The sequence below is a fragment of the Mesocricetus auratus genome, unplaced genomic scaffold (genome assembly GCF_017639785.1).
Source record: "Mesocricetus auratus isolate SY011 unplaced genomic scaffold, BCM_Maur_2.0 Super-Scaffold_100008, whole genome shotgun sequence".
Classification (NCBI taxonomy): domain Eukaryota; kingdom Metazoa; phylum Chordata; class Mammalia; order Rodentia; family Cricetidae; genus Mesocricetus; species Mesocricetus auratus.
The window spans coordinates 81,895,473-81,913,876 of NW_024429192.1; the positions used below are offsets into that span (position 1 = coordinate 81,895,473).

General features: G+C 44.3%; 1 protein-coding gene across 3 annotated transcripts in view; it reads left to right on the plus strand.

Annotated features, from left to right (window-relative positions):
• The first annotated feature begins 5,322 nt into the window (after window positions 1–5,322).
• Window positions 5,323–18,404, plus strand: part of Cyth3 (cytohesin 3) — an 83,255-nt gene continuing 70,173 nt past the window's right edge. Inside the window, exons 1-2 of one of the 3 annotated variants that reach the window (XM_021232940.2) lie at window positions 5,370–5,506; window positions 7,870–7,949. Coding sequence is in view for 1 of the 3 variants with exons in the window: in XM_005079942.4 (XP_005079999.1) it covers window positions 5,473–5,506 (34 nt within the window). In the remaining 2 variants the exon portion in view is untranslated. Of the gene's footprint in view, window positions 5,507–7,869; window positions 7,950–18,404 lie in introns of all 3 variants that reach the window. The other 2 variants (XM_005079942.4, XM_040751308.1) reach the window with 2 other exon arrangements.

The window sequence follows — 18,404 nt, forward strand, 5'->3', positions numbered from 1 at the left end:
GGAAAAGAAGAGGGCATCTGAGAGCAATGGTGCAGGTTTGTTAATCCCAGTGTCCAGAAGGTTGAGGCAGGAGGATACTGAGACCAGTCTGGGTTACACAGGAGATGTTGTTGGGACAAGAAGGAAGAAAGAAAGAGTAGGGGTGGAGGGAAGGAAGAAAAGAGAGGAAGGGAGGGAGGAAGGGAGGGAGGAAGGGAGGGAGGAAGAGAGGGGAACCAGATATTGCTTAATCCCATAAGGTAGAAGGATCAGGAGTTCAAGATCTTCCTCTGCTGTATAGCAAGTTCAGGGCCACCCTGGGCTACATTAAAGAAAGAAAAGAAAATAGGAGAGAGGAAGAAAGGAAGGAAGGGAAATAAGAAACTGGTTGGGGGGGGAGGGCACGGGAGGAAGGGAGGGAATGGGAGAGGGACCTGGAACTGACTTGTGAAGCAACCTTGATTCTTATCTAAATTTAAACTGGAAAATAAAATTAAAAAAAAATAAAAAAAAGAAACTGGTTCAGGCGTCCTTGGCGGTTGTGCCCTTAGTTCCTGGACAAGAAATTTCTGTCTGCTTCCATAGACTTCCTTGGGCAAGAGAAAGATGAACATGTAAAAATAATGTCCCAACCTCAATGGAATGCGCACATTCTTGATTTCTTCAACTGTTTCCTCCATGGTTAAGAGACTGATAAATGGGTTTCAACTTGTTTGCAGAATGTCTTCCACTTTTCACACTGCCTGTCCCTCCAGCAATTACTGTTGTTTTCTCCCCTTTTTACATGGCCACACCCTGAAGGAGATAGTAGAGAAAGATGGCAATCTCTGTAAGGCTGCAAAGCCAGTAAGGCATGCAATAGCAAACACAAGAATGCCTATAAACAGGAGGGGGCATCAAATTATAAGGGGTAGAGTGGGTGCCTCTTCCCTGGGTTCCATTCCCAGAACTGGTGTGTGTGTGTGTGTGTGTTGCAGCTGGGATGGGTCACTATTTTTATAATTACTTCCTTCTGGTCCATCAGTCCAAGGAAGACAAGAGCTGAATCTCCTACCCCACCCCTCCCTCCCTCCCTCCCTCCCTTCCTTCCTCCCTGCCTCCCTTCCCCCCAGTTTTTCAAGACAGAGTTTCTCTGTGTAGCCCTGACTGTCTTGGAACTCACTCTGTAGACCAGGCTGGTCTCTAACTCAGAGATCCACCTGCCTCTGCCTTCCCAGTGCTGGGATTAAAGAAGTGTGCCATCACTGCCTGGCTGAGCTGAAACATTTTCATCTTTGTATTCTGAGCACCTAGACCAGAGACTGGAATGTAAGAGGTGCCTAAGGGGCCTGCAAGTAACTCAGTGGGTGAAAGTGCCTGCTGTCAAGGCTGAGGACCTATCCCCAGGACAAGCCTAAGGTCTTGAGATTGATCCCCTAGGGCCCATATGATGGAAAGAGAAAAACAACAATTCTTGAAAGTTATAGTCTGACCTCGGTACATCTGCCACACAAGTGTCCCACAATTATATAATTAAGTAATTTAAACAACAAAGTGGTACCTATTTCTGTTTTCTGATCCAGTAATTGCAAAAATGTAATAATTTTATTTGATACAATTATATCCCAGCATGCCTTTTTTATAAGAGTCCTTTTCCTTACAAATGTACTTAGAACAATTTCAGTACCTCAGCTGGCTCAGTATTTAAGGCACCTGTTACCAAGCCTGACAACCTGAGTTTAATCCCAGGACTCATGTGGTGGAAACAGAGAGTTGGCTCCTGTAATCAGTCCTTGGACCTCCACACCTGGGCAATGGCATGCACATGCTGTCCCCTAGAAACAAATATAATCAAAACTTCTTTTTTAACATCTGAGAAAAGCACTCCAAACTAGCCATAACCGAGTGTCTTAGTGGCTAATGACAGCTCTAAATGTCCCTATGTCAAGGCACAACAGGTATCTTTGTGGGAATCATGAAATACCAGAAAACACCACTTTTTTAAAAAAATCGATTTTTTCCCTGATATTAACACCTATGAATTTTGAAGGACCTAAGGTCTTGGATTTCTTCAATGAAGGGAAGAAATGACACCCTTAAGCCTTTATTCTCCTATTCTTCTTTAAAAGTTTTTTAAGATTTATTTTATGTGAATTAGTGTTTTGTCTGCATGTACATATGTGTACCTTTTGCCTGAGGAGGTCAAAAATAGATGTTAGATCTCCTAAAACTGGAATTAGGGATGGTTAAGCGTTATCATGTAGTGCTGAACTGGCCCTTTACAATAACAAGTGCTCTTAACCGAAGAGCAATCTCTCCAGCCCATCTCCCAACATGCTTGTGTGTTGTGTAGTGCCCATCAGGCAGCCAGAAAGAATGTTAGATGCTTTCATCTTTTTTTTTTTAATCCAAGACAGGGTTTCTCTGTGTACTCCTGGCTATCCTGGAACTTTCTCTGTAGATCAGACTGGACTTAAACTCAGAGATTTGCCTGCCTCTGCCTCCTGGGTGTTGGGATTAAAGGGGTGTGCCACCACTGCCTGGCCAGGTGCCTTTGTCTTATCACTCTTCTCCTTAATGCCTTGAGACGGGGTCTCTCACTGAACTGGAAGCTTGACTAGGCTGGAGGCCTATGAGCTCTTGGGATCAACCTGTCTCTACTATGCAGTACTGAGGTTACACGTTTTCATAAGTCATGCCTGGCTTTTCACGTGGGTGCTGGGGTTTGAGTTCTCGTACTCATGCTTGCAGAACAAACACCTTTACCTACCAAGCCATCTTTTCTCCCAACCTTCTTTCAGGCTTTGTCAAAACGGGGGCTCAGGTCAGGCTAACCCAGAGGGATAATACATATTGCTTACAAATACCTTCTGTGTGCTTTATGCTAATGGAATTGGATATCAGAAGCAGGTTTTTAGATTCAGACTCTGAGAGGAGTGCCAAAGAAAATGGAAGTGAATTATATGTATAATTGCGTTATTATTATTCCATGTGCATGTGTATGTGTAAGAGTGGGTGTGTTATGGCACATGTGTGGAGGTTAGAGGTCAGTTTGCTGGAGTTAGTGTTCCTCTTTTACCACATGGGTCCTGAGGATTGAATTCAGGTGGCCAGTATTGGCAGCAAGCGCCTTTACCCACTGAGCCATTCTGCCAGCCTAGGGATTAATATTGAAAGGCATTTATAATTGATGATATCTGAGTTCAAAGCTCCACCCTAGCACATTATCGTGTTCAAAGAGTGCTGTTCTTTTTTCCCCCTCAGATGTGAAGCTGTTATCTTGAGATAACAAACTGACAGGAATAGGATCAGGAAGTCACATTTTCATTAATTAGGACTTGTACATACATCTCTTGACTCCCAAATCTTTTCTCTGTGCATCTCTGTCACAAGCTGCTCAACATCTTATCAACTCGCAGAAGCATACCTTATGGTCTAGGAAGCACCAGGACATCCGGGGTTATAATTCTTGAGGTTATCAGGAAATTGGAGTCTTTGAAATCATCCTATAACCTTGAGCAAAAAGGTGAAGGCTGTCTGCTTTGACAGATAGATGATGGGGGAAGTATCCTTTGATTCAATGGGCAATTTGTAAACATAAAACAGTTGCTGGAAAATTTTATTACAGACGAACTATCTCCTCCCTTACAATGTTTGCTTTTCTTTAATGCAATTGTATCCAAGCAGAAAGGCTCAGGAGGGCCCCCATTCAATGCTAAAGAGAGGTTACTGGAAATGAGACACACAGAATGAGAAAAGCGAGCCGTAGATTTGGAACAGGGGCGAACTGAGGCCGTCTGCTCAGCCCTGGGCTGTGCCCACGGGAAATTGAATTCAGAGCTCCACTGCATCATAAATCCAGGGCAGCTGGCAGCAATCCAAGGGAGACTAAAGCTCAACTCCAAGGGCATCTGACGCCAGACTGGCCAACCCCTATAATCATGCTTTCTGAGAGCTGGGCCCCAGCTGTGCTGGACAGGGATTAGAGTTCAACGTCATGACTACATTCATTTACAAGCCTTATACTTTGTTAATACTAAAATGCAACCAATCCACAGGAAAAATGAGACTCCATTGTTATACATCCGAGGGATAAAAGGCTGGGATTATCCTAACATTCTGAGGACAAAGAAGGGTGGAGGTGGGGGTGGGGAGAGGCTGGCTTCTCAATGGGCTCACTTTCAGGTTGTTGTTGTTATTATTATAGACGGGTCTCTCCAGGTAGGTCGCTCTTGCTGGCCTGGAACTCACTATGTAGACCAGCCCACTTTGAATTCATAGAGATCTGCTTGTTGGAATCAAAGGTATTCACCACCACACCCAACTTTTATTATTTTTAAAAATAAGCACTTAAAATTTTTGTTTAGCTGGGCTTCATGGGAGGCAGAAGCAGGTGGGATCTCTGAGTTCGAGGCCAACCTCATCTGCAGCGTGAGTTCCAGGATAGCCAGGGCTACACAGAGAAACCCTGTCTCAAATTTTTTATTTTATTCTATGTATATCTGTGTTTTTCCTGTATGTATATATGTGCATCGCAAGCATGCTTGCTGCTTGTGGAGGCAAGAGAGCGTGTCGGGTACCCTGAAACGAGTTATAGATATTTGTGTGCCCCGATGTAGGTGCTAGGGATGGAACCGAAGTGATCCGGACAAGCAGTCAGTGCTCTTAATCGCTGAGCCAAGCCATCTCTCCTGTTCCTTATTTTTTTTAAAACTTTTATTTTCTTTTTAATTAGGTGTAAGTCTGCGTGTGGATATGTGCATGTGCGTGCAGGTGCCCCTGGAAGCCAGGGTATTGAATCCTTTTTGGAGCTGGAATTACAGGGGGCTTTTGAGCTTCCCCGTGTGGGTGCTGGGAACCAAACTCTGGTCCCCTGCAAGAGCAGCAAGTGCCTTTAATAGCAAAACCGTGTTCTCACACAATTACTGTATGTAATGTGTGGACGCCCACGCACGCTGAGGTCACAGTAAAACTTTATAGTCCGTTCTCTCCTTCTACCTGTGTGTGTGTGTGTGTGTGTGTGACCAGCAGAGCCAATCATCAGCCTTCACTCTAGATCCCACTCCCCTACTCCGTGCACGCGCTAGTCGCAACCCTAGCCACCTGGTTTTGTAGAGTGGGGCATTCACGTGCCCCTGATTGGCACGGCTTCGTCTCCAGGATGACCGAGAGTGTGAGAATGGAGGTTTGAAGGATTGTGCTGCTCTGCAGGATCCAGGTCTCTGGACTAGGCGCTACTGCAGCTACTGCAAGGCCGGGAGGGGTTTGGAGGGCGGGACCGCTCGGCGTCCAAGCTCCGCCCTCACCGGCAAGAGGGGTGTGGCTTTGCGTCACGTGACCGCGCCCGAACAGTGAGGCCACGCCCGGCCCTCCGAGGAGGCCCGGCTGCGACCCGGGCCGCGCGCACTGAGGAGCTACGCGTTTCTGCTCGCGGCTGCTTCTCCTAGTCCCGGCTTTTAGCTCAGTCGCTCCCGCCGGCTCCGGGCTCGCCGGCTGGCGGGGAGTGGCCTCAAGATGGACGAAGGCGGTGGCGGTGAGGGCGGCAGTGGTGAGTGATGGAGGTGTGGCCCGCTCTCTGGGCGGCCCTGAGGCCGGGGGTCGCGCTGTGGAGAGCCCCGGCTTGAGGCGTGGGGCCGGGTGTGGGGTGGGTGGGGTGGCGGCGACCGTGGGGAGGTGCGCGGGGTGAGGCTGGGGCGCAGGCTTCGCAGCCCTGGTGAGAGGACATGTCGGAGACCGCGGGGTCGTCTCCCACAGCGGTCGCGGGTCGCGGGTTCGAGGCCGGGGTCTCCGCCGCGCAGCTCCAGGCCGCCTTTCCGAGATAGGGGCACATTGCAGGGCGACCTTTCCAGTGTCTCATGGCCAAGGGCGTTCACGCCCTCCCGAGCCCCGCTGTTTCGGACGGGCCTCGCTCCTTTTCAGCTCTCCTCAGGTGTCTGGAGCCAGGGAGCTTGTGGGAAATAATGGGGAGGGCAAAGTTTTCAATTTGGATGTCTCAGGAGTCCAGCGGGGGAGAGGGGAGGAGGTTGGAGATCACGACCACGTCTCTGGTTTTTAGATCAGAAGCGTTCGCTGCAAATGGCTTAAACGACAAGAGGGACAGTCAGCTCGAGTCCGGGTCTGAGCATGCATTTTTATCAAATTGAAAAAAAAAATGCTACCGGGCAGTGTAAAAATAAAGAGGGGGATTAATAGCTCTGTGATAGGATCCATGTCTGGCATGCCCAAGGCCCTGGGTTTGATCCCCAACGCTACCAAAAGGAAAATGTAATTAAGAACTTAAAGGGATCAGGTGGGATCCCTTTAAAGCCGAGGGTGGGACTCAGGAGTCACAGCCAGAATCAGGGCTGTAAGACTCCAGGACAGGTGCCTGTGGCAGACTCCGTTCCAGAAGTGGGTTATCAGTTACTGTTTGTGCCTTAAGTTCCATCCTGCTGCAAATGTGCTGTTGGTTGTAAACTACTCAGTGGAATACAAATTATTGTTGTGTCATCTTGTGAATTTGGTTTTCCCAAAACAGTAAGAGTCGTTGTATGTGGACTGGATGGCTGATTGAAGGGTTAGTACCCCTCACTTTTACCCCAGCATCCCGACCCTAAGTTGAAGCTGTGTGAACTTTGAGTAACGATCTTCTTTTTTGCTGACAGAATGATCAGAATTCTATGTAATAAGGGAGTGTTTAGGGAAAAAAAGAGTCTTAATTACAGGCTGCTGAAACAGCTGCCTCTAAGAATCAGCAGTATTGAAGGCTTCCCGGTGAAGTGGTTAATCAAGGTGCCTTCTAGAATTCCAGAGCTTCCTTGAAAGACGAGGTGGCTGGGCTGGTAGGAAGTTGGCACCCCTCGTGGCATTTGCCAAGTTCAGTTCTCATAGTAAAAGCCAGGGGTAGCACAGTGGCAGCGAGTGGGTGTTTTGTTTATGAAAAGAAGGAACCCAGTTACAAACCCTCCTACATACCGGCTGCCGGTCTGGAGACACTAGATCCCTGTGGATGCCTTGCCTTTCGCCTACATAGACACACTTGGACATGGTAGCTTAGAAAAGACAGTGGCAATATTTAAACGTTTGACTTTGGAATCCAGGAAACTGGCTGGTTTGGCGATTGCTTTGCAGGTGCTCCAGATTCCATGAGTTAACAGATGGGAAAGAGTTGAAGGGAAAAGCCACACAAAGGGAAAAAAACTTAGAAGCCACTGTGTTTCAGCAGTTTAATTTGAGAATTATAATAAAGGACAATATTATACTATCAAAAGGGTTCAAAACTATCTCTGGGCTATTAATATCTCTTTTGGGACTATATCCCAGAGAAACACTCTTAAAATTAAAAAAAAAGAAGTTACATTCAATGATACCACATTCCACGGTAAAACATAAAAAAATCGAGGAACAGTAATGCCTGTCAGGTAAGATTACATTGACAAGACATTAAAAATAAGCAATTAAGGGACCCGCTGTCAAGACAGCCTGACAGCCTTAATTCAATCTCCAGGAGCCACATGGTGGAAGGAGAGAACCAACGCCCACAAGTTGTCTCCTGACCTCCATAGGCAAGCAACAACAAGCTCGCACATACACGAACAGTTTAAAAAAGTTACCAAGAATATGTAGTTATTTTATACGTTCAGGTCTAGACAGTGTAAACACTGGTAGAGATCAGGATTTTTCTTTTATATTTCCAGGTTTCTTTACATGCATTACTTTCAAATTTGAAAAAAAAACCCTCAGTTTATAAAAGATGTGGATATTTTAAACATACAGTATCATTTAATTCACCTTCCTGGAACATTTGACAATGTAGAGATTTAATTGATTTTTCTACTGAACTGCCAGACAGCATGCTAGGTGATAGAAAACAACTTTTTAACTTTTATTGATTTTTTAAAAATTACTTATCAAAATCTTTCCTCCTTACAGTGTGAAAAGACACAGCTACTTTTGGCAATCCTAGAGTATTTAATTTTGAACCAAGTGAAAATCCTCCATAATTTTGAAATGTGAGTCATTATATACTTATTATATGAACTTGTTGGGCTTCTGTATAACTCCTGATATTTGGAGGTTTGAAGTTAATATACAGTTCCTTGTAGTAATCCCATTTCTGTTTTCAAAAACTGCTTTGCTTTAAAAAAATGTTTTTTTTTTCTAAATCAGCCCTTTGATAAAGCTGTTCAGTTACCAGGGAGTTACAAAGCATAGCATTATTTGGCATATCATCAGAGTATAGGAGAGACCTTTAATCTGTCTCTGGGAACTCTGTTTCAGCTTGCTTAGAAGATAAAAGTTAAATTTACTCAAATAGTAGTTATAGCAGAAATGGATGATAATTTAAAAGATCCTTTTTATTGTTCGTGTGTTGGTCAGGTAAAAAGGACTTCAGATATTGATTCTTACTTGAGTTTTTATAATTGAACTTTCTGTCCAGGCTTTAATTATTTGTTCTTTGCAATGCAAGATAAAGAAAGGATGGCGTATGAATGGCTGGAAGGCGGTTACAAGGAGGAGCAAGTGGGGTTCAAGATTACAAGAACACATTGTTCCTTGTAGTGTGTGCAGAGTGTAGTTAAGGTATTTTTACTTCCTTTGGCACTTGGTGTCTTTCAGATTTTCTAGAATAGTTCTTGGTCTCAGCCTCTACTCAGAAAGTAACAGGCTAGTTTGGCTCCTTGCGCCCCCTGACCCATGTTCTGAGTGGGACTGGGGCAGATGAAGAGAACTGTGCCCTTTGCATTCCCATCTGTGGATGCGGAAGCGGTTTGTGCTCAAGCACTCTGAAGCTCAGGTACTCAGACAGGAAAGTAAAGCTAGATGGAGATCCCAGCTTTCACCTGTTTGAAAACTGAGTGTTGGTAAGGCCATTTTAGCCTTTGCTGGCGGCAGTGCAAATTAGTCACAGGCCTCAAGAAGGCTTAATGTACTCTGGGTCCTGGTGGCTCAGGTCTGTCTCTTGCACTTCCCTTGGGAAGGGCCTCCGCCTGCAGGACTGCAGGTGCCTTTCCTAGACCCTTGTTGAGTGGTCTTGCAGGGCTGGGTTTGGCAGGTGGGAGCTTTGGAGGGTGATTGGGGGCAGAAAGAAAGGAGAAACCAGGTTCTCTTGTAACGGTTCTGCCTCAGGCAGTCTCTCTTCAGCTGCTCCTTCCTTCAGGCTCCTGCTCCTGCCATTGGGTATCTGAACTTTTAGCTCCTGTCCTTCCCAGGCCCTAAGCTCTGGAAATGCTTTCTGCCTTCAGCCTTCCAACAGAAGGGACAGCTTGTGGCTCCTCCTGGTCTCTGGGTTGTCTTAAGTGTTTCCTGTTTTTCTGTCACATGTGTAACCAATTCCCTACACCAGTTTCCCTCTGCTTTAGAGCCTTAAAGAGATGGTCGGTTCCCTGTTTAGACCCTAATGTCGACGGGAGTAATGTGCAATAACTTTTAGAATCACATCTTAAGTCCTCAGACTCAACAATGCAGTTTTAGAATTTAACGTGGAGATACATTACATTTGAACTTAAACTGTGGCTTTTTTTTTTTTTTTTCCGAGACAGGGTTTCTCTGTGTAGCTCTGGCTGTCCTGGAACTTGCTCTGTAGACCAGACTGGCTTCAAGCTCAGAGGGCCACCTGCTTCTGTCTCCCTAATGCTGGGATTAAAGGTGTACGCCACCACCAACAGCAGTTGTATTTATTTGTACTTATTTAACAATGGAGATACATTCGCACTTTTGTGAGACAATAAAGGCAAAAATTATTCATTGCCTTAAATGTCCATCAACTGGAGACTTGGGAGAATAAACCTTAACACAGGGGATGGTGATTGAAGTTACAAAGTTGAGGAAAGAGGCAAATGAGTTGATACAGAAAGACTTCCATGGCATTTTGTGAGGTTACAAAAGCAAAGTAGGAAAATATGCATTGTGTGCTAGTTTCTGTGTTTTTTTTTTTTTTAAGGAAGTGTTTGAATACGAACAAACATTCTGGAAGGTTAAACAAGGAACTAAGAACAATGATCACCTGTTCAGAGAGGCTGATGAATTTAAGTGGGGAGGAAATGTTTCATTCTCTGCCTTTTTATTTCTTGAAAATGGATAAAGTTGAAATAAAGCCTGTCTTCACATTTGCTAAAATTAGAAAACAAGTTTCAGGGAAAAATAATATGCTGTGCTGGTCAGAAAGTACCATTTTTTTGTTTGCCACAGTGGATGCCTGTAATCCCCCTGCTTGAAGGCTGGAGGGGGACGGGGCTTGCAGTGAGTTTAAATCCAGCCTGAGCTACACAGTGAGTTCTAAGGACAGTCTGGGCCACAGAATAAAGCCTTCTTAAAATAAAAACAAACTATCCCAGATGTGATAGGGCACACCTTTACAGAAGGCAGAGGCAAGTGGATTTCTGTGAGTTTAAGGTCATCTTCATCTATTTAGTGAGTTTCAGGACAGTCAGGGCTATGTAGAGAGACCCTATCTCAAAGACAACAAGCAAAAAACCCCAAAAAACAAAATACCAAAACAAATAAAATACAAACCTACCCGTATAAGAGAAAACACCCACCTTTACAAGGAGATCCATATTTCAAAATCACCTTTTTGAGGAAATTTACATAAGATAAAATATTTATTAAGTGCAGTACAGTATGCTTCCTACGTGCATTCATTCTGTTTGTAGGAAACTAGTAACTGCTCTGGTTGTGAGAATTTAAGAAGTGGATGTGGGGGGGAGATGCTTTTAGATTATGCATAGAGCAAGCTCTGGCAGTGATTCAGATATTGATCCTGTCCCTATCTAGTGGCAGTCCCTATGCTTGGCACAAGGGTAGTTACCATGTGTAAGTCAGGTTGATGCCCTGTGTTCATGGAGCTTATGTTTGCATAGGGAGACAGATTTAAAAGGAAAATAGATCTCTAAGATAACCATGAATTATTCTAAATGTGTTGAAAGAGATCAAGAAGTGGCAAGAAGGGTGTTGGAGATGAGGTATAGAGGCGGTATGGGAGGTGGAAGAAAGCCTCTTGGAGCGAGGACTCCTTCAGGTACAGCCTGTAGGCTGGTGATCCAGGGAGAGCCTTGTGTGTGGCTTGGAGCAACCGGCAGCAGATTTCACTTACAGTGCAGGAAGCCCATTTCAAACAGGGCAATGGCATTACATTTATCTTTCAGTAATTTTAATTAATGTCTATATAATGCTCTTTGTCTCTTATGCCTTATATATCTTATTTACTCCCCTAAGAATTACCAGCTACAAATAGAAAAATGGAGAGAGAGGGGGAAGCTAACTAGTTTGCTTCAAATTCCACAGCTGGTAAGTGGTGGAGCCATGACTTACTTGTATCTATGTTCTTGTTTTGAGTCTATATTCTTAGTTTAGTTTTCTGATACAAGCTCTCCCCATGTAGCTTTGGCTAGCTTGGCATTCCCTGTGTAGACCATGCTGGTCTTGATTCCCCTGCCTCTATCCCTCAACTGCTGGGATTAAAGACATATGCTTGAGTCTATGTTCTTAGCCATTTCCCACCTTGGCCTTTAAAGAAAGATATTCCTGGGTCCCTCGTGAACGATTTGGAGGAAGAGTAGAGGGTGGGGACAACAATGAGGAAGTTGTAGTGGTCTTGGTGATAGTTGAAGGAGCTTGCTGGATTGGGAAGTAGTGGTAAAAGGGGATGGAAAGAGATATGTGATTTGTCTGCATAAAAACTACCAATGTAGAGGTGCTCTGGAGGCAGAGGCAAGCAGACCTTTGTGAGTTCCAGGCCAGCCTGATCCATATAGTGAGGCTGACTCAAAACAGACTAACCAGAAGCACTATGCATACTGCCCCACTGCTCAGAATTGCTGTAGTAATTGTTGACAGTATGTGGTGATTTTAGGTATTATTGCAAATAAGTCCTTCTACCTTAGTATGTAGCAGAGGCTTGTTCCTCCATCTCAGTATACAGCAGTGTCATTCTTCTAGTTGCCCCAGCCAAACATGGGGTGCTATCTTTGAATTCTCCGCCTTGGCCGTCTAACAGCCTCCCCCACCCAGCTCCTCCTCATTCTTGTTTACAGCACAGCCATTGTATGTCTCAGCATTCAGTCTGCCCTGCCCTCATCTAAATGGGAGTCCTGCTCTCAGACCTTGACAAGGCCCACATCTCACAGTGGGCTACAAAAGGCTGTCAAAGGTTCAGGTTTAGGAAGGATGCTCTAAGGCTTTGTGGGCCACATGCAGTCTGTCAGAAATCTTCCTCTTCCCCCACTTTTAATAACCCTTTAGTATATACTAAATATATATATTAACTTATATACTTTTATATATGCTAAATAAAAAATCCATTTGTTCTCCTTGACCCCATTGCAGGTTTTTTCCTTTGAAAAACCTGGCTGCCCGGGAACTTGCTCTGTAGACCAGGCTGGCCTCAAACTCACAGAGATCTGCCTGCCTCTGCCTCCCAAGTGCTGGGACTGAAGGCTCATGCCACTACTACTCTGCCTGTTTGTTTTTGAGATAGGCTCTTACTATCTATGTCCCTGGCTGTCTTGGAACTCATGGAGCCCCTCCTGTCTCTGCCTCCTGGGATTAAAGGCATTTGCCATCTGGCCCTGAATGGTCTATTGCCTTAAAACATTTTTTAAAAAATCTGTTGTGTGTGTCTGTAGAGGCCAGAAGAGAGTGGCATTATGGGTGGGTGAGCCTTCTGACATGGTCGGGGGCCTGAGCTGGGGTCTTCTACAAGAGCAGCAGTGCTTCTAGCTGCTGTGCCATCTCCCCGGCCCAGTTCTTGCTGTCTCAACAGTTTTGAGCCATCTTCTCGTTCTCTCCAGTTACACTTACTGGTCTCTTTGCCAGGTACACCCCTGCCTCAGGACCTCTGCCCTAGCTGCCCCAAGGCCTTGTCCCCTAGCTGCACCTGGTGCCTTCCTTCCTGATTTTCATTCAGGGTTTTGTGAATGCAGTGTCTCCCTACCACTGAGGCCCCCCTCAGACAGCCTGTTCAACAGCACCCAATGTTACTCTTCCCTTTTTCTCAGCTTGCTTTTTCTAGTTGGATTTCTCTTAGCACCCTTGCCCTTTGTGTATTTGTTTGTGGTTTACTTCTTCCTCATAGAGTGTTAGTTCTAGCCAGGCATGGTGGCACACATGCCTTTAATCGGAGGTTTGGGAGGCAGAGACAGGAAGATTGCTGCCAGTTTGAAAACAGTCAAAGCTACATAGTGACATTCTGTCTCAAAAAAAAAAGTTGTATGACTGCAGAAATACTATCTGCTGATATACCTTTAAGATCTAAAGTATAGCAGGGCATTGGTGGTGCATGCCTTTATTCCCAGCACTTGGGAGGCGGAGGCAGAGGCAGGTGGATCTCTGTATGTAGAGGCTAGAAGTTGATGTCTGTTTCTCACACACAAACACATAGACCAACACAAGCACATTAAAAAAATTAGAACTATACAAGGACTCTCTACCTTTTAAAAAATTATTTTTATTTTATGTTTGTGTTTGCCTGAATGTTTATCTATGTGCCATATACATGCAGTTCCCACAGAGGCCAGAAGAGGGCGCATCTTCACTTGGAATTGGAGTTACAGATGGTTGTGAGTCACCATGTGAGTGCTGGGAATTGAAACCTGGTCTCCTGGAAGATCAGCCTGTGCTTTTAACTGCTGAGCCACCTCTTCAGCCCCTGACATTATCTTTTGAGAAAGTTGCTCACTGAAGCCAGGGTTCACCAGCTGGCTGTTGAGCTCCTGTGATTTGCCTGTCTCCAACGTCCCAGCTCTAGGCCTGCAGATGTGCAGGTCATGCCCAGCTTTTATGTGGGGGCCTGGGATCTGAACTGGAGGTCTTCAGCCTTCTGCAGCAGGCACTTCACTGCTGAGCCATCCCCAGGTCTCAATAAATACTTTCAAGTCAGTTGTGTGTAGGTATGTAGAAGCTGTGGCCCTATTCTCTGTCATTTTCTGTGGGTTAGAGGCAGCAGTTAAAAATTTGCTGTGGAGCCTCATGGTGCATTTTTCTTGCTTAGACATAGGTGTGTATTTATGTAGGTTTCCCCTTTTAAATGATAAAACTGCTGTCAACTGTGCAGATGTTTGGCAGCTTGCATGTAGATATAAGAGGACCCACATAATGGTATATAGACTCACACACAGATCTTGTTTGTTTCCTTTAACTTCTCTCACATTCTGTCTTTGTCCTGTGCTGAACTCTGACATGTTGCTTCTCCATTGATGTGGTTAAGACAACACTGAGATGAGCTCTCTCTGCAGACTTGTCTCCCCATAACCGTGTGAGGCTTTCTGGGTCTGTTGTTGGCGTGGCTGGCACAGGTGATAGGCCTGCTCTCAGTTTTCCTAGATTCCAGCAGATTGCCTTCTCCTTAGGAGTTGGTGAGTACTACTCTGATTTCCCAGTGGCGTCAGCATTTTGATTCATATTCGTGTTCAGGCTGTTAAATGTCTACCTGTCTCAAGGAGTAAGATGTATCGCTGTACCTTTTAAAATTCTTTTTAAGTATGTGGGTGTTTGTCTAGAATTAGGTCCCATTATAGATGGTTGTGAGCCTCTGTGTGGGTGCTGGGATTGAACACAGGACCTCTGGAAGAGCAGCTGGTGTTCTCAACCTCTGAGCTATCTCTTCAGCCCCAGTGAAATGTGTTTTTGAGGCTCAGACAGACACACTGACGGCTTGGAGGGGTTAGTAGTGCAAGAACCTCAGAGTAGAAGATGACTTGGGGTGTTTGGCTTATTGTGAGTAGACTTAGAGAGCAGGAGAGGGTTCCTGTGTGTGTTTTGTCAGAAACGACTTTACCTTCTCCACCTTCTAAGGCTGCTTTGCCTGAGTGTGCAGTTGTAGGTTAACACCTTAATTCCCAAGATGTTGTAAGGGATCATTTCACCCATTGCCATGGGTTGCCAATGCCTCTGTGGAGGATCCAGCTGAGTCTTATGGCTCCTTTGAAGCTAGTATGCCTCTCTCTCCAGCTTACTTTGGCCATCTTCTTGTTCGTTTTTCAGCTGTGCTGGGACCAGAGGTGGTTTTCCTCTAATCTGTCCTGTCTGGAATAAGTTGCTGCGGTTGTTTTCATTTTTAGTGCCAAGGCTTGATCTTAAATGAGATGTACGGAATTCATGGTCATTATCTCTTCATTGAGTCCTTCCTCTGGAACTCTGATTATATGTAATTAGATGTGTCTTCTGTGTTGTCATGTGTGAATCTGAGACGTACTTTTCAATATTTAAAATTCTCTCTCTCTCTCTCTCTCTCTCTCTCTCTCTCTCTCTCTCTCTCTCTCTCCCCTTCCTCCCCTCTGTCTCCTCCCCCCCCCGTGTGTGTAGGGGGTCATAGGTAGGTAGGTCTCTTACCATCACGTGTGTCTTGGAAATCAACTCAGGTTTTCAGGCAGGACAGCTTTTGGATGTTTGGATCTGTTACTGAAATGAAAGCCTGGCCTATGATGAGTAAGATGGAGGGGGAACCAGAGATGTCAGAACTCAGGGAGGGAAGTGTGTGTGTGTGTGTGTGTGTGTGTGTGTGTGTGTGTGTGTGTGTGTGTGTGTGTGTGTGTGTAGGAAGAAATCAGTTTGCATGGGGACCAACAGTGATTCCTTATGCTGAGAGTGTAGGTGTGTACACTTCTATTGCTTCAACAAAACCGATAGAAGTCATCCCTTTGCAAGGGGTAGATGAGTTTAAGAAATTAATGGAAGTTCTTGTAGGAAGTGTGTTTATCAGTTTGTAATACAGGACTATTGTAATGTGGGGCAATTTAAAGTGCTTCTCTGAGGTGTGTGCGTGTGTGTATTTTAGACATTTCTCACTGTGTAGTCTTGTTTTGCCTGGAGCTTGCTATGTAGACCAGGGTGGCCTCAGACTCATAGAGCCTGTCTCTGCTTCTGGAATGCTGGGATTAAAGGCATGTATCACCACATCTGGTAGAGATTTTTTTTAATTAAAAAAATTGTGGCCAGGTAGTGGTGGCCTACACCTTTAATTTCAACACTGGAAGGCAGAGACAGGTAGGTCTTTAAGTTCAAGACCAGCCTGGTTTAGAAGTGAGTTCCAGGACTACACAGAGAAACCCTGTCTGGAACAACAACAACAACAAAATTGTGAGTGTATATGTGTTTTGGCATAGGCCAAAAGAGGGTGTTAGCTATCCAGGAGCTAGAGTTACAAGGCAACTGTGAGCCACCCGTAGATATTGGGAAATGAACTCTGGTCCTTTGCAAGAGTAGTAAGTGTACTTTACTGCTATGCTATTTATCCAGCTCTTTAAAGTGATTTTTTTTAAAAGTTGACTTAGCTACCCTAAAATCTTATGAAGATACATAAAATATTTTGATCTTTTGGGAAAACAGTAAATGATTTAAGTAAGGATGGCAAATACCTCTTGTCTCCATCTGACTTTGGAAATTACTGTGCTTATAAACTTTAAAGTTGATGTCTGGCTCTCAAATGGCTTGATAGGATAGACTCTGGGATTCAGAAATGGTGTATACTCTGCCCAGAGACAGTCTAGTAAGCTTTTTATTTCAGATACATGTCTTTCAGCCCTGTGTAAATATTAGGAGAGACTCACTCAGTCAACCCAGTTGGCTAAGATGATTCTGTAATTTACTTTCACAGAGAAAATTGACTTTCTCTGCTGTCTCAGTTCTAGTAAGTCACCAGAAGCACTATTCACATAGGGGATGGTAAAGTCCTGTGGGAGCTCTCAGCAGGGCTGTTGTCAGTGGCTGGGTGACCCCCCCCCACTTTTAACAAACTTATTTCTGTAATTGATTAATAAAACCAGCAATTTACTATAAAATTAAGCATTTTGACGATGACTGAAAGGTAATTACTGATCTCCCCTCCCCTGTTTTCATCCAGATGTTTGGCAACACAGGAAAACAGACTTAACTGTAGTTTCTAATTCACTTTCATGGGAACATGTAATATTCCCGTTTACTTTGGACAGTGGCATTTCCTATTTCTGTGGACAGATGCATATGAAACACATGCTCTTGGAGTGGCGCTTGCGGTCCCCGGAGGATTCTCGGAAGGAGGAAATGGGTTGACCTATTTGGTTGCTATGAAGTAAAAACAATCTTGTTTTCTTTCTTCTTCTTTTTTTTTGTGAACATCTGGGTTGCATTTATTTTCACATTCTGGAGTTTCTTTAAAAACCACAATTTGATAATATGAGAGTTCATTGAAGCAGTAACTATGTAGCTATTTCTAGAATTGATTTAAATAATAGGCTGACTGATGGAATTAAGTAATTTTTTTCTTTTCTATAAAGCAATATTTATTGCACTGTGGTTTGAAACCATAAAAATGGGACATAGGTATTTGGTGGGGAGGGGGCATGAGAGAGGTTGGTCTACCTGTTCATTACTCTGTTCCCTATTTCTGTGTAGCTTGTGATCATTACTGTGTTTGGTTCCCTACCACAAGTCACCCTGTTTTCTTCCTTGTGCACAGAGCCATATACAGAAGATATCTCCCCATCCAGGACTGGGTCCTGGCCACCCAGTCTGAGTACTCCGAGTAATCCCACTTTCCTGTCACCAGTCCAAGGAGGGCCAGCTTGAAGGCTGTTTCTAGAGGGGTGTCTTGGGGGGGGTTCTTTACTTAAATATACAGATGATACTGTTCTTTGTTTTTGTTTTTTTGAGACAGGGTTTCTCTGTGGCTGTCCTGGAACTCACTCTGTAGACCATGCTGGCCTCAAACTCACAGAAATCCACCTGCCTCTGCCTCCTGAGTGCTGGGATTAAAGGCGGGCACCACCAACGCCTGGCTGATACTGTTCTTTTCCTTACTTTGAACTTTATTGAGCTTTGATGGCTAGTCCATTGAGTTCTAAACCTACACACTTAGGAGATTTTGCTGAATTAATCCCTTTATAGCATTGTTTCTATATTTCCTGTCATGTAGGGCAGTAAAACCCTTCTTATTAGAATGGCCTGGAAGAGGTGTTGTCACTTAGAGCCAGAGGCAACTGGCCTGAAGCTGTGGGGCAGCAGGTACATTTCCTTTTCCCTTACTTAGCAAGGATCACATTGCTGTAGATGACACAGGGAAAAGCATTTTCTTTTTCTGTAAGTAGTCATTAATATATATTTGTCTTTTTAAGAATTGAGGTAGGTTATATTTCCTTTTTGAGATAAACACTTTGTTCTTCTGCATAAAATGTGTAAGCAAAATTATGTTTTCATATGCCAAGGATATTTTTATAGCTGCATTTGGCAGACTTTTATGATTACGATTATTTCAGCATCAATATTTCTTAAGCACAGTAAGGAAGAGTGGTGCAGGCATTGGCAACTTAACATTCTATTAGAAGACAGGACTCCCTTTTAGTTCTCAGCAGAGAGGAAATAAAAGAAATGCTCACGAATGCTCTTTGCCAAGTTTCAGTAATTATATTAAAATTTTTTTGAGTTGAGAAAAGATCAGACAAATGAATTCAGTTTTGTTTGTGTTAGAGTATGGGAAAATAGAGGATTTTAGC